This window comes from Malaclemys terrapin, chromosome 6 (assembly GCF_027887155.1).
Source record: "Malaclemys terrapin pileata isolate rMalTer1 chromosome 6, rMalTer1.hap1, whole genome shotgun sequence".
NCBI classification, from domain to species: domain Eukaryota; kingdom Metazoa; phylum Chordata; order Testudines; family Emydidae; genus Malaclemys; species Malaclemys terrapin.
In genome coordinates, this window is record NC_071510.1 from 64,270,326 (window position 1) to 64,295,148 (window position 24,823).

Below are 24,823 nucleotides of genomic sequence, written 5' to 3' on the forward strand. Positions count from 1 at the left end.
AGTTCTACATTAACGTCGAATCCTGAAACCCCTTACTCATACAATTAGTTCTTACTCACTTGAGTATCAGTTCAGTTCATTGTGGCTACTTACATAAATGAGGGTTCATCACATTAATAAGGGTTTGCAGGATAAGGCTCTAATTTATCAGTCATGAATTATTGCTGAAGTGAACGAATGGGCTGAGAATGTTGATAGTACAAACGACACCATCGCAAATGGTGCATTGTAGGACCTGAGCAATGGAAAGACCTCCATTGACTTCAAGGGCTTTGGATCATGCCCTTGTGAACCGAGACCCCAATTCAACAACAAACACATGCTTAACTTTAAACATCTAAATGACCATAGACAATATTCCTGATTTATTTAGGTTCAGTATTTTGTCTGTTTACTTCTCAGACGATACATTGAGGCCCAACACTGTGATTATCAGCACTTGTAATCATGAATGCATACCTCATGGGGCTTCTCACATGCTTTATTGGGCATGGGCTTAAATATCTTGCTTGCTCAATGGCTGCCTTGGATTTTTTTTTTTTAAAGCTGTTGTACTCTTAATCTATTTTGTGAACAGAGAAGTTCAGTCTTGGGGCCCCCAGTTTTGCAGCTTTCACAAATACTGTGTTAATTTTGTTATTAAAAATAAATAAAAAAATGTAAATTGTAGCCAGAATTTTTAAATAAATACAGAGTTAAAAGTAATTGGTGTTGATGCTTTGTCTCTAGATTTTGTGAGTGTTTTTTTTTTTTTGAGAGCTGGATGTTAATTAAAATGGAGCTCCCCTAGCTCCTCTCGACAGAATGATGATGAAATTCTACAAATCAGAATTTCCTGTCTCTTAGGTAGGACTGTACAGCCTGGGGGATTCTCATAGACTTTAAGGCCAGAAGGGACCATCGTGATCATCTAGTCCGACCTCCTGCACACTACAGCCCACAGAATGTCACCCACCCTCTACTGTAATAGACCCCTAACCTCTGTGCAGTTACTGAAGTACCCAAATCATGATTAAAGACTTCAAGTTACAGAGAATCCCCCATTTACACTAGTTTAAACCAGCAGGTGACCCATGCCCCATGCTGCAGAGGAAGGTGAAAAAAAACAGGGTTTCTGCCAGTCTGACGTGGGGGAAAATTCCTTCCTCATCCCAAATATGGCGATTAGTTGAACCCTGAGCATATTGGAAGCCCCACGAGCCAGACACCTGGGCAAGAATTCTCTGGAGTAACTCAGAGCCGTCCCCATGTAGTGCTCCATCTCTGGCAGTTGGGGATTTTTGCTAGTAGCAGTTGCAGATGGGCCACGTGGCATTGTAGGCACTCTCATCATGCCATTCCCTCCATAAATGTATCAAGCTCAGTCTTGAAGCCAGTTAGTATTTTTGCCCCCGCTGTTCCCCTTGGAAGGCTGTTCCAGAACTTCACTCCTCTGATGGTTAGAAACCTTCATCTTATTTCAAGCCTAAACTTGTTGATGGCTAGTTTATATCCATTTGTTTGTGTCATCATTGGCACTTAACTTAAATAACCCCTCTCCCTCCCTGGTGTTTATCCCTTTGATGTATTACTAGAGAGCAATCATATCTCCCCTCAGCCTTTGTTTTGTTAGGTTAAACAAACCAGCTTGAGTCTCCTCTCATAAGTAGGTTTTCCATTCCTCTGATCATCCTTCTCTGCACCTCTTCCAGTTTGAATTCATCTTTTTAAATGTGGGAGGCCAGAATTGCACACACTATTCCAGATGAGGTCTCACCAGTGCCTTGTATGAATGCAATAACACTTCCTTATCTCTACTGGAAATACCTTGCTTGATGGATCCTAGGATTGCTTTAGCCTTTTTTCATGGCCAAATCATTTTGGCATCTCATAGTCATCCTGTGATCAAACAATACACCCAGGTCTTTCTCCTCCTCTTTTGCTTCCAACTGATACGTCCTCAGTTCATAGCAAAAATTCTTGTTGTTAGTCTGCTAAGTGCATGACCTTGCACTTTGCACTATTAAATTTCATCCCATTTCTATTCCTCCAGTTTTCAAAGTCCTCCTGATCTTCTTGTATGATATTCCTGTCCTCCTCTGTATTGGCAATAACTCCCAACTTTGTCATCTGCAAATTTTATTAGCATGTTCCCACTTCTTGTGCCAAGGTCATGAATGAAAATGTTAAATAAGATTGGTTCCCAAGACTGATCCCTGAGGAACTCCTCCAGCCTGACAGTTCACCTTTCAGTATGACTCCTTGTAGTCTCCCTTTAACCAGTTCCTTATTCACTTTTCAATTCTCATATTAATCCCCATCTTCTCCCATTTAACTAATAATTTCCTATGTTAAATTGTATCAAATACCCTACTGAAATCCAGGTAGATTAGAGCTACTGCATTTCCTTTGTCTAAAAAATCAGTTATCTTCTCAAAAAGATGATCAGGTTGGTCTGGCACAATCTACCTTTTGTAAAACCATGTTCTATTTTGTCCCAATTACTGTTTAATGATATGGTCCATAATGAAGTAAATGAATTAATGCCCTATAATAATAATAATTAATAATTAATAATAACAACAAACGGTACTAGAATATATTAAATGCTTTATGTAGAACATAGTTTTAATATCACAGTGGAAAGTCTGTAAACATTGTTATAATTTTAGGCTTTAATTTATATTTTCAACTATTGGCAGATGTGAATTAAAAGCAATCGAACCCACTTCTCACAGATATACCAATGTAGGGTGAATATTCTCTTAGTTACTTTTAGTACTTTGTGTTTGTGCAGTGGTGCTGCACCTTAACAGTTACTTAATGGAAAGCTTGCTTGTTTTCAGTTTCCCCTTAAGGCAAATGAAAATTAAGGTTCAGATTTTCAGAGCTGTCTAAAGGATTTGGATGCCCAATTCCCATTAAAATTAATGGAAATGGACATCCAAATCCCTAGATGGATTTACGCATTTCAGCCTAAATATACAGAGCACTGTCCTCAGGCTGGTTAAAGATTACAATATGGAGTTTTTGTGTCAGGGAAAATTATTTATCATTGATGCTAGTGAGCCTGTTGTTTACATCATTTGGCTTTTCATAAACTCAGTGATTCAACAAGCACAAAATATTTACTGTTGCTGCATTTATAATGAAATTAAGAGCTTCACCTTCTCTGTTTCTTGTACTGAGATCTGTAATGCTTCAGCAGTTCTCTTCCCTGAAAACAACTTGTATAATTATGACTTGTTTACTCTATTTCTGTAAACCCATTTCTGCTGTGTACTAATATTACTATATGGTAATTGGATTTAATGTACACCTAATTTATATCCTGTATCATTTAATTTTTTTCTCCATTACACTGTCTACATTATTTTTTCTCATGCTTTTTAAAAATGGCAAAAATAGTATTTTGCTGTCCCTGGCTTACCATTGTATAAGAGGCAACAAAGAGTCCTGTGGCACCTTATAGATTAACAAATGTATTTTCATATTCACCCACGAAAGCTTATGCTCCAATACATTTGTTAGTCTGTAAGGTGCCACAGGACTCTTTGTTGCTTTTTACAGATCCAGACTAACATGGCTACCCTTCTGATACTTGACATTGTATAAGAGACCAATTATTTGGATCAGCTGGCAGAAATTTTCTTGCATTGACATTAGTCACTGGATCAATATAACTTTGTCCCTCAACTTGAACGGTGCTCTGAATTCAGAAGTAAGAGCATGTGTTAAGCATTCCATGAAAGCTTTAAATAGCAGCCTGAAGGAGTGAACTTTTCCCATTTATAGATTGCAAAGGAACAGTCTCTGGGTAAGACAAATAAAGTTAAGACAACTTCTCATGATAAACAAGTATATTTTGGTTGAGCTCCCCTTGGAAAAACTATGGGGTCTGATTGTTGACGTGTGCAATCCTCACTACAGTGAACGTCAGCTGTGCACACTTTTGTTGAAATTCACCCAGGAACATAGGTGACCACAGAAAGTCCCCCAGTGCAGAAGAATCATTGTGATTACACTACATGTGAATGGGTAACACTTCAATGGGTGCACAGAGGACAATGCACCTCCTGAATATGACAGAACTGGGTTCCAGACTAGCGATGCATAGGCCACTACAGAAAGGGGCTGAAGGAATGGGCAAAGGAATGGAAAAAGACTGTGGTTACATGTATCCAGTGGGCGTGGCAAGGAATGTTTTTAGACCAATGTGCAGGAATCACAGGCTCTGGTATAGCAACTGCAAAGAGGATATGTATCTGCTCTGGTCACAGGTTGGGATGTTTATTCTGTACACACATACCCCAGCATTGTTCTCTCTTCCAAGCCCTTTTATTTGGGCATTGTATGTGGGAGTGTCTTGTGTATGTGAGAGTGAATTAAACCCACGTACAGGAGAAGATGCCCTTAAATCTTGACTGTATCAGGTCTTTGACAGGTTCTATGAATAGTGCACATTAAAAGTATTTATACATGCAGAATATCTTACTATACTTCTTTCACTATTTCCCTTCTTGAAACTAGAGCTGTGCAGAGGATGGAAATTCCATTTTGCAAGGGATTTTTAAATTTTGATTAGTTTTTAATCAGAATGAAACCTGAAAATATCTAAATTCTCCACAAAGGAAAATTCTGAAAAAACAAACAAACATTGCTTCAGATCAATCAAAATGTTTTGTTTTGAGAAAATTGAAACATTTGTTTTGATTTTAATTTTTTGTTGCATTATAATATAACCCAAAATTTAAAACAAACAAAACAAAGTCATTTCAAAATGAAAAATCAAAATGTTTCATACTGACAATGTTAAAACAGGATGTTTTGACATCGTCAGAAACCAGGGTTTTTTCAGTTTTCTCCGATATGAAATTTTGGCAAAATCAGCATAATTTTGTGAAGTGTCGAGATTTTGATGGAGTTGCATTTTCCAAAGGAAAATAGCCCTATCAAAGTTTTCTGACCAGCTTTTCTTGAAATCTATACCTTCTGTACCTGGAAGTAACCTCATGTAGATCCTGAATTGAATTAAAGGTTGTTTGCTTGAGGGATTAAGGTCTGATTTGCCAGATGTGTTTGAAGAACTCATAGTTCAAATGCCTGTAATAAGTTGTGATCAGTGGAAAAACTCAGGAATGAGTTGGGAAGGGACATTTTAACTAGTGTTTGGCTCACACATGCCAGACTGGGCCTTTCAAGAAGTCTCTCTGGGCTGGATACACAAGTCCAGCTAGGCTATGCTCAGTACTGAATCCAAGGACTTCAGAGACAAAACTAGTCAATTGTGGAAGTTAGAGCAGTATCAAGACAAGTCAAGAAAAGAGCTACAGCAGCTCTAATGGCACCCTAGGGGCCATTCCTTTGGCCAGGTTGTCCTGAGTGCAAGGTTTTATTTTTATTTGTGTGACTTTTGTCAGGAATGCCTACAGCTCTGGATAGAGGCCTTTTTCATTACTGTTAGAAATCTAAATCAATATATTAATAAGCTGGTTCAGCCATACCCCTTCCTGCCCTGCCACACTGTGTGTGCTGGGGTGGGGAGAGATGCACGAGGGAGAGTCATGGAGCTGGTTGTGCAGCTCTTCATCTCTTTTCTGCCTCATCTGTGGCATAAAAGAGACAGAACCAGGGCAGAAGATCTGTCCCTCTCACGCTAGTTGCAAATTTAACTTAAAATCCCATCCAGAAAAATAGAGCAATTTGTTCATAAAAAGAACAGGAGTACTTGATTAGGTCCTATGATGATGTCACTTGAATAGATATGTGGACAGAGTTGGCATCGGGGTTTGTTACAAGGATAGGTTCCTGGGTTAGTGGTTTTGTTCAGTGATGTGTGGTTGCTGGTGAGTATTTGCTTTAGGTTGGGGGTTGTCTGTAAGCGAGGACAGGTCTGTCTCCCAAGATCTGTGAGAGTGAGGGATCATCTTTCAGGATAGGTTGTAGATCTCTGATGATGCGCTGGAGAGGTTTTAGTTGGGGGCTGAAGGTGACAGCTAGTGGTGTTCTGTTATTTTCTTTGTTGGGCCTGTCTTGTAGGAGGTGACTTCTGGGTACTCGTCTGGCTCTGTCAATCTGTTTTTTCACTTCAGCAGGTGGGTATTGTAGTTTTAAGAATGCTTGATAGAGATCTTGTAGGTGCTTGTCTCTATCTGAGGGATTGGAGCAAATGCGGTCAGTAGGTTTCCGGTATAGGGTGGTATTTATGTGACCATCACTTATTAGCACAGTAGTGTCCAGGAAATGGACCGCTTGTGTGGATTGATCTAGGCTGAGGTTGATGGTGGGATGGAAATTCTATTTGCTACCCAAGATCCATAAACCTGGATATCCTGGACGCCCCATCATCTCAGGCATTGGCACCCTAACATCAGGCTTGTCTGGTTATGTAGACTCTCTCCTCAGACCCTACGCTACCAGCACTCCCAGCTACAAATAACAGAACACCACTAGCTGTCACCTTCAGCCCCCAACTAAAACCTCTCCAGCGCATCATCAGAGATCTACAACCTATCCTGAAAGATGATCCTTTATTCTCACAGATCTTGGGAGACAGACCTGTCCTCGCTTACAGACAACCTCCCAACCTAAAGCAAATACTCACCAGCAACCACACATCACTGAACAAAACCACTAACCCAGGAACCTATCCTTGTAACAAACCCCGATGCCAACTCTGTCCACATATCTATTCAAGTGACATCATCATAGGACCTAATCACATCAGCCATACCATCAGGGGCTCGTTCACCTGCACATCTGCCAATGTGATATATGCCATCATGTGCCAGCAATGCCCCTCTGCCATGTACATTGGCCAAACCGGACAGTCTCTACGCAAAAGAATTAATGGACACAAATCTGACATCAGGAATCATAATACTCAAAAACCAGTGGGAGAACACTTTAACCTGTCTGGTCATTCAGTGACATACCTGCGGGTGGCTATATTACAACAGAAAAACTTCAAAAACGGACTCCAACGAGAGACTGCTGAGCTGGAATTGATACGCAAACTAGACACAATCAACAAAGGATTGAATAAGGACTGGGAATGGCTGAGCCATTACAAACATAGAATCTATCTCCCCTTGTAAGTATTCTCACACTTCTTATCAACCTGTCTGTACTGGGCTAGCTTGATTATCACTTCAAAAGTTTTTTTTCTCTTACTTAATTGGCCTCTCAGAGTTGGTAAGACAACTCCCACCTGTTCATGCTCTCTGTATGTGTGTATATATATCTCCTCAATATATGTTCCATTCTATATGCATCCGAAGAAGTGGGCTGTAGTCCATGAAAGCTTATGCTCTAATAAATTTGTTAGTCTCTAAGGTGCCACAAGTACTCCTGTTCTTTTTGCGGATACAGACTAACACGGCTGCTACTCTGAAACCTGCAATTTGTTCATGTTACTTAAAAATTACAAACAGTGGGTCAGTTTACACAAATTGAAATCAATGGGGTGGTATGAGTGTAAGCAAGTGCAGAGAATTTGATCCACTAACTAGAGAGTTTTGTACTTGGTCCCCCCCCGCACTTACCCACTCAACCATCTGCTACTTGTAGCAGTAAGAGTTGTGTAGTGGTCAATAGGTGAATCATTACTAAACAGCCTTCTGTTTAAAGTGCAGTGAATAAAATTCCTTGGCAAACCTGAAGTGGTTGCTTAATTTTCAGGTTTATTTTTTAGCCTTTTGTGAGTTATTGTTTAGTAAAGTTTGTGTATTGTTACTTTATGAGGCTAAGGTACTTTAAATCTTGAAGTGGTTATGCAGTAATAGCACAGGTTTATTATTATTTTGATACTTGAGTTGTATGATGTACTTTAAGATAATTATCTTCTTGACTGTAGAGTTGAGGTGACCTTGTGTAACCCGTAATACAGTCTTGATTGCATAAGCTAGGATTGGTATGTATTAGGTAAATACATTAAAAAAAAAACCCTTAAGAACATTTTCTGTTGGAGGAAACAAATGATAATCTCCAGGTATGTGTCTAACTTTGCAAAGAATAATGTTTCGCTCTAAGCAACTGCTTCCAAATATGTATATTCTGCTATCGTTCATCTTACTGAAGCAGAGTGGCAATGTATATGCGGCCAGATCTTCACCTGCACTGGGTTTACACTCAATTAATCTGACAAGAGTGGGGAGAAGGAGAAGTTACTGTAAATCACTTTTCTGCTTCTATGAACCTGGTGGTCTGGCTGGGGGCCAAAATAGTCCCTGTCATAAATTAGTGTAGCCTAAGGGTTACTGTATGTTATGTTGACTGCCGCAGTCCCATAGGGTCTGACCAGTCTATCATTTACACCAGGTGAGACTCTGGTCTATAAATTTTAATGTAGACACAGTCATAACATCCTAAAATCTGCTTCTCTTGTTTCACTTTTTAAAAAAAACTTGACACTTCATTAAAAATCCTAGCTCTGGATTTGTCACACACAATAAGAGTGAATTGGATTTTGCAATAGGTGGAATTTTGCTCCTGATTGCCAGAGATTCACATGTTGTATGATTCTCCTGTTGTATGTCCAGCATGGCAGATTTGGAATTCATTACCCCCCAGACACCAGTAATATCTGAGATCATGTTTTTTATTAATTGCAGGAATATATTGTTGCAAAGCAAATATAAGTATCATCTATACTCTGCAGCACATCAGTCTCTTTAGATGAAAGAGTTTCATCTCCCAGTTTCCAGTACTTGCAATGGTGATGATTCCTATTGCAGGCCCCTCTTTTTGCTGTAATGTCTTTAGGAAAAAAGGTCCCTCTGGGTGAAGGCTGCAGCTTATCTGGGGGCATATTCAGTCCTTGGTAACTTCACCTAAATATCCCAGCCATCAGTGTAATCTTCTGTAGTGGAAAAATATACATTAAATCTCTAAAAGAATGAAGTGGCTCAGGTATATCCCTTATGTTTTTGTCATTGTCAGAGAATGAAACATTAGTTATTTATTCCAATCGTCGGTGCAACCCCCCCATTATTATTATTGTTTATTGCTTGTTTCATGTTTGAAGAAAGGCTTTCAAGCAAGTAATTTGTAACTTTCATGAACTGCCCGACAGCCTTTAATAAGGGATGTAATCTATTTATTTGTTAGCAGTGAGATTTTTGGATTCTGGGGAATGCACTAGATTAGTTCATGATTTGCAGGTTTGTTTGCAAATCGTAGCTGCGGTTTAAATGAAAATGTGAGAAACCTGAATGGACTCTACATGCGTGCCCACACATCATGCTGTATGTGCAGGCATCCATTTTATAAACCAGCTACTAAAAATGGTAAAATTCCATTTATAAACACTTGTTATATGTTATCAGATTATTGAGGAAACTCTTTTAGGACCTGAGTCTCACTCATACTGAGCGATAATTTACTACATGAATAATCCCACAGAAATCAGTGGGACTACTCAGGTAGTAAGGTACTATAAACTCAGTGTAACAGTGACAGAACTAGGCGCTTAATAAGTTAACTGGATGACAGATAAAGTTTAAGGTTATTCATGTTGAGTCTTGAATTTTATAATTTGTTGAAAAAGATTAGTATAATCCTGGAAGATTTATTTTAATGTCAATAGATAAAATCTTCAAACATGAGTGTCTAAAGGTAGGTTTCTAATTCTGAGTTTAGAGAGACAAGGCGGGTGAGGTAATATCTTTTATTGGACCAGCTTGTGTGTTGGTGAGACAAGCTTTTGAGTTTACATAGAGCTCTTCTTAAGGATCTTCTTCAGGACCTGAAGAAGAGCTCTGTGTAAGTGTGAAAGCTTGTCTCACCAACAGAAGTTGGTCCAATAAAAGATATTACATCACCCACCTTGTCTCTCTAATATCCTGGGACCAACACAGCTGTAACAACACTGCATACAACAATTGAGTTTAGGCACTTTGGCCTGATTTACAAAGATGCTTAAATATAGACTTAGTTCTTAGGATCAGTGCTTAATGAAGCTTATGCCCAAATAAATCTGTTAGTCTTTAAGGTGCCACCCGACTCCTTGTTGTTTTTGTTGATACAGACTAACACGGCTACCCCCTGATACTTAATTAATCAGTGCTATTCTGAAACCAGTGCTTAATTTGTAATGAAGGAAGTCCTGGTGCTCAAGCAATTAGGTTCCAGGGCTCAAGCAATTCTTTTATTTTCATAACTCAGGCAGCAAGCCCAGAGGAGCCGGGGTTATGAACTGCCAAGCCTAGTGGTGCCAGGGTTTGGCCCGTGCAAGCCCTGGCACAAATAGAGCGCTGCTTAGGATCTTGGCTTTAGGTGTGCATATTTTGAAAATCTTGGCCTAGGTAGATGGCATTACAAAAAGGGGGAATCCTTTCTTCCCAAATCCTATCTTCTAGCTAGCTAGCCACTTAATGTTGAAATTCCTTTTGTGCCGGATATGCACAGTTTTCATTTGCTGAACATACTACTGTACATACCAATTTATTTCATAGGCTGGGTTTTGAATGTAATCTATGAGAAAGGAAATTGATAGCTCAGTTTAGAATCACTTTATTAGACAATGGAGTTTCCATTGTATGCGTAGTGAAGGTTGGTATTAGCAGTAACACACACAGACTGCACAGATTTGTGATTTCCTGTAAAACAAAATATTAAAAAATATATACTAGGTGCATGGTCACACTTCCACCTATTGTAACATATATCGCAGGAATGATGTTTCAGTAAGCAAAGAAAATCAAAAAATACAGACCTGATCATCCTTTTCCTGTTGACACCACTTCATTTGAGGTATTTTATGATTTGTAAATTTCTCTTCTCCTCCTTCTCCTACATCATTATCATCATCATCAGTCTTCTTTATACCATGTATGGCAGTGATAGTAGAAGCTGATAGCAATCTCCCATCTGACTGATTTCCATCTATCTCTAGCTAGTTTTTAAGTTTTGAGCATTCATTTTTCATCTTTCTGCCTGTAGAAGCCTTCCCAACAGTTGCTATCTTCCAAGATTTTCAGTCTTCTGCTCCCTTTCCCACATATTTGAAAACATTGCATTCTATAATTAGTTAATTTTTTTCCTGTTCTCTCTTTCTTTGTGTCACTTCTTCCAATTGTCTTCTTGATTTCCAGGTTTAATTTTTCCCCTTTTTTGGTGTCCTTTTGCTTTGATTTAGTCTGCCCCACCTGCCTTATTCTTACCTTCATTTATGTTTTTTCTCTGCTCCCTGTTGTCCTTTCCTCTGTGCATTAGTAAATAAAGCCTTTACAAGATCCTAGTCACTGACTTGCACACAGTTTTACTAATGTCATTTGCCCAGGACCTGGTTGTTTATAAGTATTAAGTTATAAATGTTACTTACTTTTACTGTCTGAAGTTTCAGATAAATTGAGTGTTGTAATCTCACACAAATTTTAATGTAATAAAATGAAAAATTATTTTGGGGTGAAATGTGTGCTTCTGATTGGCCTTTTAAGGTGTGGTTTGAGAAAACATCACTAATAGAATATATGAAAAAATATGGGCTTTTGCTAGTAAAATACTTGTTAGTAATATAATACATCAAACCAGAAGTGACAAACAAAGTAGTTTCTCTGATTCTATTTTAAATTAAGTTTTATACATTTCTAGGGCCTGCTTCTCTCTCACATACACCAGTATGTCATTGTTGACCTCAGTGAAGTTTCTCCTGATTTATACTGGCACAAGGGAGAGGAGAATCAGGCCCCAAACGTGTAGTTCGGCAAGTGAAAATCCAGTCCATAGGAAGAATCTTTCATAGTAATGTTGTCTCTTTTTATTTCAGTGCAATGAAACATCCTTCTTTTTTGAAGCACGTAACAAAACCACATGCAAACATCTTTGGAAATGCTGTGTAGAGCACCATATGTTCTTCAGGTGAGTGGAGATAAAGGTATTAAGGTTTTACTATGTTATGACAACAGAAGATAAACTTGCTGGCTAAGATTCTTGCTGCACCTCTCAGAAGCATAGCACAGACTCACAGCACAGGGGATGAGGGGTTACGGTGGCCTTAAGCCACTCTTATGCCCTCCTGATTCTGGGCTCCTCTGTGAGACATGCCCTGCCCAAGTCTCTTTCCGGGCATAGTTTTATTCTTCTACTATAGAATGTAGGCAAAAACATCAAACACAAAAAGCATTTCCTCTGCTCACCTTGGGCTGTAGCTCCCAGAGGCTTTTCCCTTTGACTCTCACAGTGCTGGAAAGGGGAAACCCCCTTCCTTTCAATCCCCCCTGCTTCGGGGCCTACTGCAGAAGCCCACCTCCCTCCTGTAGTTCTCACTCAACTGACCTCTCTCAGCCCCTCTGTAAGGCACACCTGAACCCCTGCTCCCTGGCCACTTCCCCATTTGTGTCTGATAAATTGCAGGTTGGCCCCAGGTGTCCGGGCCCTCAAAGGGACAAGCTGCACTGTTGTACTGCATGACAGCGTACAGCAAATCCTGAGTTCTATGCATGCATCTTTAAATTATATGGGCATGTCCCTGTGCAAAGCAAGTTTCAGTTGGAAGCAAATTTGTTCAGTTGTGTTACAAACCCCTGTGAAAGTCCTGCCCTCATAATATTGCAACACTGACATGCCCTCAACAATGAGCACAATGCTCACTTAGATGTGTTCTCCCAGTGTAAAGATGAGGAAGCTCCATGACTTCACACTCTCAGAATGTATTCACCATTCTTTCATGGGATAGAAGTTTGCAGGGTTTTTCCCACCACCAAAGAAGTGGCAAGGTCTTTGGACCTCCAAAACTATGGCACTTGGGGGAGTAACAGGAGGCAAAGGCTATTCAAGACCCTGTAGCTTTGTACTGCCTCCTGTTCCTCAGCTAATATGGGAGCTGTGCTGCCGGCCCTCTTCCTCCATCAGCTGCTGATCCCAGTGCATGACTCAAGGGTAATCCACGTTACAAAGGAGGAACTTGCACAAGTTAACAGTGCCTCAGGCCTTGCAGCATTAGATCGACCTAAGGCAGCTCACGTAAACCTAACTATGTCAGTGTATACCCTACAGCCTTGCTCCCGCCGATATAAGTGCCATCCTACGCCGACATCAGAACTTCATCTCCACGAGAGGCATAGGGCTTATGTCAGTGTAGTTTGGGCAACACAGCGTTCCTGTCTGTAGCCCTGTGTTCCCCAAACTGTGGGGCAGGACCCTAGGGGGGTGCAGAGGAATGTTCCAGGGGGCTCTGCTGGAGCCATGAAATTAACAAGAAAGCCAGCTCCCCAGCCAGGCTGCTGCCCGGTCTCCGCTGTAAGCCAGGCTGCCACCCAGGTTCCCGCTCAGGCTGCCGCCTGGGCTCCCCACTCCTCACAGGGAGCCCTGCTGCCCCCTGTGTTCCAGCTCCCGGCTCCCAGCCAGGCTGCTGCCCAGGCTCCCAGCTCCCTGCTCCGATCTGGGCTGCTGCCTGGGCTCTTCGCCAGGAACGGGGCAGTCACACCGGCTTCTCGGCTCCCTGCTGGGAACAGGGCAGCTGACTGGACACAGGGTGCAGATCTCCTTGCTGGGAGCCTGGCTTGCCCCGAACTCTTGGGTCCCCATCAGAAGCATGGCAGCTGACTGGACTCTGTGTGCGGATCTCCCCGTCGGGAACCCAGCTGCCCCCCCTTCGAGGCTCTTGGCTCCCCATTCCCCGGCAGGAGCACAGCAGCCAACTGGACTCTGGGCATAGATCTCCCTGCTGGGAGCCCGGCTACACCCCCTGGGCTATCGGCTTCCTGCTCCCCATTGGTGTAGTGTAGATATGCCCTCAGTCAGCATTAACTTTTATGGGGATTGTGACAGGGCAACATCCTGTTCCTGTCTTCTGTTCTGTCTACACAGACTCTGAGACTTTCAGTTGTTAAACACCTAAGCGCAGTTTAGTTACATTAGCTCTTCCCACCACCTTATTGATCCATACACAATAATTATTTATAGTGTGTTTCTCCTCAGTTCTTTGCCAAGGAGAGGGAAGAGATCTCGCTACCCAGAGACCTTTCCAGGCTCTGCTAGCCTGCCTCCCTCTCCTGTGCCTTCTTATACAGTCTGTGTTAATAGACCAATTTGCTTGTTAGTCCTCCCCCAGCCCGTTCAAATCCATTAATTAGGTTCACCCTGGGGGGAATTAATTGGTATTTAAATGACCAGAATGCTGGCTCAGCTGTTGGGTCCCAGGACTCTGCACAGGGATATTCTGTGGGGTTTGGGTAAGGGTGTGATGGCACAGAAAGAACCTGTCCATCTAGATCTAGCCTCACCTGCATGGATTCATGGAACTCTGAGCCCCATGGAGCACCCAGGGAGAGCCTGCCATGACATGGGGATAAGGAGGAGCTTATAGAAGAGCCATGTTTCCCCTTTTTGGACCTGCAAATTTGTGCCCACAACTTCTGTTACAAGCGGAGGAGATTACTTTTTTTTATAATAGCATTGCATCATCCTAAAACCATTTTAAATGTACATTAATTACGGTAGTTTATTTACTATATATTTGAGTGTATGTAATTTTACTGTGTCATTTTATTCTTAAAATAATGTAGAATGCCAGAAAATGAGTCAAACTCTCTGTCAAGAAAATTCAGCAAGTTTGGATCTGTAGGCTATAAACATCGGTACAGGTAAATCTATTTCACCTTAAAATCTTTACATTCAGATCATTTCCCCTTAGAAAAACTGTTAATAACATTCCATTTCACAGGTTAAACAATGTGAGATGTAGGGCCAGATTTTCTGGTCTGACTTAGCTGTGCTCAAAGCAGGAACTGGGAAGGAGGCAATGAGGCAGGGGCCAAGGTTGCCTTTGTGGCTCCCTGATCCCTGGGGTTCAGCCCATAGCACAACATAGAGGAGCCTCAGGAATGTTCTAAATTACACCCAGTCCATGGCCTGAAGGGGCTGTTTTAACAAGTGTGGACCACCAGAGCACAGAAGAACCCTGGCCACGATCCTTATGCAGAGATCTAGCAGTAGGGATGGCACAGAGCAATAGGGAAATCCACCAACTATGGACATTCCTCAGGAGGCCAGTTAAACTAGCTTTACAGCCCCTAGCGGTGCCAGAGCAGTACAAATGAGCCATGGTGGGGCTAAGGATCTGGTGCTTTTTGTTTAAGCTAGGGATAGCTCAAACCCACCTGGTGAATTTAAGGTTTCCTTGTCTAATAGTTGGGGCACAAGATTTGGAGCCAGAGGACCTGTGCTTTAGACCCAGTTTTGCCACATATGCTGTGTGACTTTCAATAAATCAGCTATGGTGGGATTTTCAGAAGTGCCGAACACTTGCAGCTCCAATTAACTTCTGTGTGAGCTGCACGTATTCACCACCTCTGGAAATCAGGCCACTTACTTTTCTCAGGCCTGGTGACATCAGTCAAGAGTGTGAAAAATCCACACCACTGACCAAAGTAGCTATGCTGACCAAACTCCCAGTGTAGATGCAGCGAGGTCAATGGAAGAATGCTTCCGTCAGCCTTGCTACCATTGTTTGGGGAGCTATTGTTCCTACACTGGCGTAAAAACCCCTTCTATCAATGTAGATTGTACCTATGCTGTGTGGGGTTTTGTCAGCATAGCTATGGCAAAGGAGCTATGCCAGTATAGTCCCTATAGTGTAGCCATACCCTCAGTGTCAGTTTCCCCATTTGTCAAAGGGAGATAAAAACACTTTTTCATCTTTGTGAGGTGCTTAGAAACATTTGAACAGAAAGTGCAATACAAATCTTAAGTACTATACTATACCATACTCATGAAAAACCATGGCCAAGTTTGAATGTCACAATATGCGGTACAGTCTCCTTATCACTGCCTCCCAGGAACACAAACCTAAAATCATAAGTCCTATAACCTCAAGTCTTAAGCACCTCCAGAACCTCAGTTAACAAATGAGGGCCAAAATCTTAGTAGAGAAGGATCTGGCTCCACAGGGGCTTCCAATCTACTCCTTATTGGAGTGATCTTATGTATGAATCTGGAGTGAAAGCTCCTCACAATGAGAAATACTTGATTCTGTGCCGGAGTAGAGAGGACCCAGGCTGTCCACCGCCTGGAACAGTTCTGCTGATTGTGATGTGACAGATGCTTTGCTGTAGGAGAAGAAACTTTGCCTCCATCACACCCATGGCCTGAGATTTAACATTTTTTTGTTGCAATTGGCCACACTTAAGTATCTCTGCCCCTGGTGCTCTAGTCTCCTACCAAGGTGCCTGGTGATGATAATGAATTCACCTCTTGGAATGGGTCGTCGTCGACTGCAAAAATGTTTTTTAAACATTCCAGATAAAATCTTCTCTTATCACCAGAAGGGAAAAAGGAATTCTTACTTGTGCTGTGTTGATTTACAAGGGTTTTCCCCAGACATGGGTTAGTGTTTTAATAATTTGGAATTTAAAAAAAGATTGGGACTATCCCATTAAAGTTCAGCTACTGCACAGTTGAAGCATATTGGTTACCAGTATGATAGTGAACATTATTTAATTGGTTGGTATTTGAGATTAAGTAACTGTTGCTTCATTAAATGCATACTGGTAATTGTAATTAACAGCATCTTCATGTGCTTAAAGCATCAGCTGTTTGCTTACACTGTAGATCTGATTCCCACTACCCCACTTTTTTATTATTTGATTTTTGTTGGTGGGGGTGGGTTGTATCATTGAGGGGCAACAATAAAACTGCACTTCTGCATATATAATATAAGCTCAAAACAGAAGCTATAATTCCATGCCTGAGGAGAAGGGGTCATAACCTTTTCTTGTTAGCCTCTGGGATATTTGTTTGTTTGGAGTCTGATAGTTTGTAAGCAACTCCCCATTATCAGATTAGTTGTTTAGATTAGGTGCTGCCCAAAGGGGATTAATGAAGGCTCCTGTTGGAGGGTTACAAAGGTTAACATGGTTGCAGAGCTATAACATTTGTTAATGTTTTCTGGCTAGCCTGCAGAATAAAATAATTTGAAACTTAAAACCAGTAATACTTTGATCCACTCTGATGGTTTTTTCCCCTTAAATATATTTTCTGATGTTTAAAGAAATAAAAAAAAAAAGTGTTCATCCAAATGGATGTTCACATAACTCAAATACTAATTACAATGTTTAACACACAGTATAATTGCTCTTCACTCATTAGAAATGCGCCTGAGTGTTTTTAAATCATTGCACTGCAGATGTGGCAACTGGGAATTATTGCTAGAAATGATATTTCCAAAAACCTTAATTTAAAATAAATGTAAGAGAGATCTATAAAAAAAAATTAAGTCTCTGCATTTTATTTTTGTTGAAACTGAAATACTGTTAGATAGTATTAGTGTTATTAGTAAAATAATGTTAGTATTTAATTGATCTTATTGTATGACAGCAGAAAACAAATAAAATTCGTAGTGCTATCTGATTAATAGATCTTATTTGTTCATTCACAGATGTTTTGTTTAAACCTGCATTTGTCATTAATGGTTAATATCACTTTAAGGTTAAATCCAGAAATTATAGAATAAATTTTTAGTCTTATCATCTGCTTTTGTTTTGTTTTGTTTTTTTACAGGGAAAGGGGAAGCGTAACTTAATTTTATTGAAAACAGTTCAATAACATAGGTCCACATTGGAGCCACAGTTTTTTGTGATACGGAGATTTACCTTATTTGTTCATTGTGTGTTATGAATCTTGTCTCTACTATAGATTTTAATTTTTTGTCAGTTTAAATCTGAAAATGTTTAATATCTTTCTCAATTATTGTAAACACAGGAATGCTTAGGTTGTAATTAATTATTTTTGTTTTTTTCCTAATATCTAAAAGAAAAATTGAGAGCTGCACTGGGTACACAACACAATATGCTTTTCAGGAACAAGTGCATATATTTACAACCTATGGCCTAATTCACATTTACGCTAAGGCAGCTTTACACTGTGTAGTCATGGGTGACAGAGCTTTAAAATGGGTGTAAATATAATTTCTCACACCGTTAGGTCCCTTTTGCAATGAAAAGGGGCCTTAGCATAAATGAAAATCAGGTCCTATCATTTTTTTGTGTTAATGGCTTGTTGCAGGCTGGCACTGCACCAAGTTTGGTGTCACTTTATCCTTCCCGTTCTGATTATGTGAAATATTAGGGCAGCCATTTGTCGCCTCAAACAGAGCAATGCTAAAGGTATATTTTAGTAAGACAAATGACTGTAAAAATTAATTCAGGAAATAAAATTACAGCAATCAAATTACTTAAGAAAATTGCATGCTCAAAGGTTATCGTGAGGCCACAAAAAAGGCCAAGCTGTGTTGGCTACTGTCTTAATTTTCAATAAAGTAGCATTTTGTGTGGATTCTGGAACTGTTTCCTTACACTCAGTTGGAAAAATACCAAAAGCAGAAGAGATTGGCATGATCTGTTGGCAGTTGTGCCAAGATTTGATTTGAAACAAAATCACAATGAATAGCATTGTAGTTAATACTTCACAACCTGCTGTGTGAGCAGGAATATTAGAACTTGAATCAAGGTTCCATGGGTAACAGGTTGATAACTAATTCACTGTGCTGTCCCAACCCAGCATAATTTCTCTAAATAAAAATGTTAAATTGCTTTAAGGTTCACTTCTCAATTTTCCATTTATCCATCATATTGATTTTGTTGCATTTTCAAGTGGCAGGACAGCTTTGCAGATGAGCAGAGAACCTTCTGTCCAGCTTCCTCGGCCTGACCAAAATGTTGAAAGAAGTCGTAGTAAGACTTATCCAAAAAGAAAGACACAAATGCAACAGACTGGTAAGCCCTATTTGAACACTTCTGTTTATTTTGTCTAAGGAGAAGCCTTTTCTTTGGCCAAAGATGAGTCACTCTGTTTTCAGGAAATCAAGCTGAAATTACTGCAGTATCCTGAAGTTTCTCTTTAAAATGTGTTTTCTATTTTTGTTTTAGACTGACATAAACATACTCACGTTAACTGGAGCTAAGAATTCCAACTTTATGAATAAAAGTGATAAAGGAGTGTGGATTAGTGATAGAAGTATGTTTTTGTAGACTCAAATAACCAGTATAGTAGAGTAGCCTGAAAACATGTAATCAAAAAGAATTTCTTTTCTTTGCGATATTTATAGCACTCTGCAGTTCGGACTATGTGGGCATGAATTGCAGCTCACCCTAGTATGCTGTACTGTAACTCCCCTGTGTGGATGCTGCAGGTGGAAACGAAAAGATACCTAGTTCTCATTAACTTAAGGCCTGTTTAAAGAGGACTTTATTAGCCCAAACTTTTAGTTTGTGCTTGTAGTGTCCACATGGGGGAGTTACAGTGCAGCATGCTAGTGTACGCTGCAGTTCATATCCCCGTAGTCCGAAATGTGGGGCCAAGTAGATAAGCCCAAAGACTTCGTGAACAAGGTCTTGTGTCCTAAGCAGAACATTGGACCTACATAATGCCTCTGGGATCCCAGAATTATGCATCACTGCTTCACCCAAGGATTCTTCCCTTCACTGTTTCTCTCCAGTACAGTCCAACCAGTCCAACATAACTTGTGGCGTTTATTTTGATGTTAGATTGAATTTAAGTTTCCACCCTCCTTTGGATTTTCAGTGTGCTTTAGCTATGTGTGTTGAAAACTCATAACTACATTATCAAAATGTCAGGGGGGTGCTAGAAGATCTGGCAGCTAGGTGGGGACATTTAAGACTAAGCGGTGACTATAGGAATGGGCCCCAACATAAAAAATAGTTCCTGAATTTTAGTAATAGAAACAATAGGTTTTAAGATTTTAAGCCTCAATCCATACGAGGACTTATGCATGTACTTAACTTTCCATGCATGAGTAGTTCCATTGATTTAAATAGGATTATCCATGTGCATAAAATTAAACATGTGCACAAGTGTTTGCAGGATTGAGGATTTAGTCCATAATACTTGAAAATTTAGCCAAGTTTTCCTCTCATCACAAGGTAATTGAAATATTAGAGGCATTCAAGAGCCCCAGTTTTTTAAACCTAGCTTATACTGATACTAATGTTGTAAAATTTTAGATTTTTTTACTTTTTAATCTTAATGTTGTCTTTAATATTTTCATCTTTTCTCCATTACATTTTCTGATATTTGTACATTCACATTTGACAAGATTTTTATAGAAAAAAATAGGAAACACTAAAATAAGAAAAAATATTGAAGAGAACAAAAAACAAAACAAAAAACTCAAACCCCAAAACAAACAAAAAGCCAGAATCCCAACAACTCTGAAATCCAACAGTTTGATCGTGGAATAAATGCCAGTGAGTCATTATCTTAATTTATTCCTGTATCGTTTGCATTTATAGAATGGTAATGTTTTATGAGAATACTTTTTACATCTTACTAACTACCTAAATAGTTATCTAGTGGTTAGAGCATGGATTGGGAGCTAGGAAACTGGGGTCAAGTCCTAGCTCTGCCACCAGGCTCTGTGGTCTTGGGCAAATCAATCAATCAATCTCTCTGCCTCAAGTGCCCCAACTGTCAGAATTGAGATAATAATGGTTACTATTGTACCTGCCTCGCATGAGGGGGTTGTGAGTATTAATTAGTTAATGTCTAAATGCTTAAAATATATAGAGTGGGATTTTTAAAAGCACTCAGCATAGGTTTTACTTTGCTCCCATTGAAGTCTGTGGTAGATTTGGGAACAGAATCAGGCCAACATGGAGAGCTTTTGAAAATCCTACCAATGTAGTGCCATATAAATGATAATCATTATTGTTATGTATTTATTTCCTAATCTGTTTATATAGCTATTCATATCATGGGACAGATGTTCCCCTCCTGTATTAAACAAGAGTTAGAGGGGAAAACTGCACTGGAAACCCTGAAAGATTTTCTTCATAGGCTTTTCTCAATATCATTTCCTTCTAATGAAGGAGCTTACAGCCTCCTGGAATGGAATGCAAAAGGCAGTTACCTGGATCCAGGAATGTTTTGTGCTGGTTACAGGTCTCACCTGTTTGATGTTTAAGCAAAAGTTAGTACTTCCCCCTCTGTGCCTGTTAGTTGCAGCCCTCAGGAAGGGATGGAACTACTTTACCGTTCTGAGTGCTACCGTGGGTACATGGCTATTTATACTCATGCTAGCTTGATGAGAGCTAGCATGAGTATGTGTACACGACCAGGACAATCGCATCTCTAGCTCATGGTATAGACATAGCCAGATTTTTGCTTTTTGAAAATGGCATTAGGACGCTGATGAACTTTGAAAGACAAGGTGGACCAATATAAATATTACCTCACCCACCTTCTCCAATAAAATATATTACCTCACCCATCTTGTCTCTCTCATATTCTGGGACCAACATGGCTACATAACACTGCATACAACATTTGGCATAGACATCCATTCAGTTGCACTATTCAGTATTTCTGTTGATAGTCTGAAATGGATTTCATTTCCTGCCTTATCTCTCTCCTCTCATTTTGCAGAAAAGTGCATGGCTACTCAGTGAGTGATCCTGTCAGCTGTAACATAAATCTCCAGTATCTGTTTAGTATGAGCACTTGAGTGTCTTGTATTCTTTACTACTCTTTATTGTTTCAACGGCAGATTTAGGTGCTCATTGATAGTTGCTGTCATTTTTCTATGGTTGTGAGGAAACTGAAACCTAGTCTGTTTTTGTTTGCCTGTAGTGATGTGCAAAATTCCACAAGCAGTGCATATCTGTGTTCTTTTGCTGACTTACAAAATTTTGTAGCTCACAAATTTAAATAAAAAAAGCTTTTTCCCCATGTCCACTTATACATGCATATGTCTATAGCCTCTTTCCCATGCACCGAAGTGTAGATTATTTTATTTTTAATTTAACTTGTGTACTCAGTAAACGGTCTAGGGTTACCATACGTCTGGATTTTCCCGGACCTATCCGGCTTTTTGGGCCTCAAATCCCTGTCCGGGGGGAAATCCCCCCAAAAGCCGGACATGTCCGGGAAAATAGGGAGGGAGGGACCGGCGGTGCTCGGCCGGGGGCCGGCGGTGCTCGGCTGGTGGTGCGGAGCCGGGGGCCGGGGCCAGCAATGCAGAGCCGGGGGCCGGGGGCTGGCGGTGCGGGGCCGGGGGGGCGGGGCCGTGCTCGGCTGTGGGCTGGGCTGGGCGGTGCGGAGCCGGGGGCCGGTGGTGCTCGGCCCGGAGGCAGCGGTGCTTGGCCCGGGGCCGGGGGCTGGAGCCGGCGGTGCGGGGCCGGGTTTGGGGGCCGGCGGAGCTTGGCTAGGGCCCGAGACAAGCTGGGCGGGAGACGCCGGGGCCAGAGCCTCTTGGCCTGGGCCGGCCGTCCGGCCAGCCGCCAAAGGGAGCCGCTCGGCCGGGGGGGCCAAACTGGGCCGCGCCCCCCCGCCCCAGCTTGCCTGCTGCTTCAGGCGTCCCGCGAATCAAATGTTCGCGGGAAGCAGGGGAGGGGGAGGCGAGGGGGGGCAAAGCGTCCAGGGGAGGGGGCGGAGTTGGGGCAGGTCTGGGAAGGGGTGGAGTTGGGGCAGGGGCGGGGCCCATGGAGTATCCTCTTTTTGGACACTTAAAATATGGTAACCCTAAGTAAGCCATTTGTCACCAAATGAGTCCCAGAAGTGCAGCCACTTTCTGTTGATGGGTATGCCTTACTTCTAAATGACTATCCACAAAAACGAATAAGTGTTGCATATGTCACTTAACCTCTTGGGAAAGGGGAGAGAGCCAGAATGTTCTCCATGGAGAGCAAGAAGCATTACAAAAGAAAGACATGCATGTTCCTCTGACAGGCTGTCCTGACACTTGTAACATTCTTGCATATAAATGAGTATCTGTTTGAAACCTCATTTTGCATATGGGCATATACATTGATAAATAAGGTTAGCCTGCTTTCTATGTTTAAAAAGATTTTCAGAGGTTGAGGGCTGGTTAATGTTTCTCTCTTCATGCTGGAGTATGACAGGCTCTACTACATCTCATTGGTATAAAACCTACACTTTTCACATAGACTCTTTCTTGAATGTAATCGTGTTGAGTCCAGTTAACCCAGTAAATCAATTCTGCCTCACTTGATTCATATTATGCATCATTTGATAAAAATATGAGCTCATAGCAGACTTTAAATCCTACAGAATAATTCTGATTTAGGAGATGAGCTTGGTAGGATGAAGTAGTGTTATGAGCTATTTAAAGCTTCCCATGCTTAAAGTATCAGGGAGAGTAATATGACATAGCTTATTAAAATAAATACAATTTTTTAGGATAGTTAGAATTGTACCAGTTGTTGTCATAACTAACCATTCATAGTATTATATTTTCTGGTGTGGCGTAATAGAATTAAACATGCATTGCTCAGCATTTTACACTGATTTATTTGACTTGATTTTGCCTGTCTCCTCATATGAATTATACATTCCTTAAAGCGTTTTGTGCCAAGCACCGTTTATGTTAGCAGCCTGCTGGGGATGGTTTAACTTTTGCTTTATTTTTTTAAATCAAAGAAAACAGAATGATATTTCCCAAAAAGATCTCCAAGTCATTTCTTGCACATAGTTCTTACTCAGTACAAGAAGATACCTCCTGTAATTTCCCTCTTTCTCCCTCCTGGCTCAATAGATCACCTGCTTTTTAACACTACAAAAATCTATTTAAATTAATTAAAAAAAACCAAACCCTTTCCTTTCTGCAGCCAGCTCAATTAGCTGAATTTAGGGCTAGATTTTTGCCTGGTGCTTGTGTCCCCCTGTACAAGGGATAGGCACAGTCAGAGCTCCTGTGCTGGGGGAGTATTAAGGGGAGCGAGGATGGAGAGCCAGGCCTAGGGATGGTGCACTATGCATACTCCCCCATACACCTGGGAGTTCTGGATGGGACTGTGTTTCCTGAGCCACAATCTATTCTGGAGTTCCCCTTGGGAGGGGTCTGCTCCACATTCCTTCCAAATTGGGACTGTGTGTAAATCACACAGTGTAGCCCTTAAAATCCCTACTCCCTCCCTTAGCTCATAAAAATAATGTTTTCTGCCACCAGCCACCCCCAGTTCCTTTAGTGGCCCCGTGCTGATTGTCACGGCTGATTATAGAAAAACATTGAATTTATCACATATTGTCCATCTCCCGTTGTTCTCACCACTGTAATGATAGGGTTAGCTATCCTATGTAACACTGAGAAGCTCATAGTACTTCCTTGTTACATTGGCCCATTATCACATGGGCCTAAACTCATTAGCATGGCAGCCAGTGACTGAACCCCGTATTAAGAGTGGGAGCAGATGCTGAGAGGATAATGATGGAAACATTTAATTTTTGTGTGTGCTTGTTAAATATATTTGGGGCTTAAAATGGAAATCTGGGGGAGGGGGTGTACATAGTGAAGAGAGGGGAACTTTAGATTTATTTCTAAAAATATTCATTAGAAATGATCTGGTTCTCTTGATGGGATAGACAGTTTGATTTTGGCCTGGCAGATTATCTTCCCAGGAACAAGATTAACGTTGTACAAAAGCATCCCTCTTATTATCCCTTACTTAAAATGTTACATATGTCAGCCATTCAGGTATTAGAGAAAAATCAGTCAAGGAAGCTTTAATCTCTATGTATTTGATGTGTATCTGTTCCATTAAAGTGAATAACAGGAGGCTTTTTCATTATCTGGTTTACTGCAACACATAAAAAGCTAGTAGCCAAGACACATTAGGAGATTTGGGTGCTCTAAACATATGCTAGATACTTGTAATCTATGACGTATGAGCTAAGGATAAAACCTTATTTAGATCTCCCATTACACTGAGATGAAACCAATGTATCTTCATTGTCTCCACTGGAGTTACTGTGATTTTCACCAGTATAAATGAGTGCAGAATCAAGGCCTTGTGTTGATTTTCTATATAATATTTTTTTCTATAAAACTTTAAGTCATGGATTTTTAGAGAAATAAATGGCCCATGTTTGA

General features: G+C 40.7%; 1 protein-coding gene across 5 annotated transcripts in view; it reads left to right on the top strand.

Annotated features, from left to right (window-relative positions):
* EPB41L4A (erythrocyte membrane protein band 4.1 like 4A) overlaps positions 1-24,823 on the top strand; it is a 211,469-nt gene that overhangs the window by 125,361 nt on the left and 61,285 nt on the right. For all 5 annotated transcript variants that reach the window (XM_054031887.1, XM_054031883.1, XM_054031884.1 and 2 more), the window contains 3 exons: positions 11,747-11,838; positions 14,487-14,564; positions 18,571-18,692. In XM_054031887.1, the coding sequence (XP_053887862.1) occupies positions 11,747-11,838; positions 14,487-14,564; positions 18,571-18,692 (292 nt within the window). The remainder of the gene's footprint in view (positions 1-11,746; positions 11,839-14,486; positions 14,565-18,570; positions 18,693-24,823) is intronic.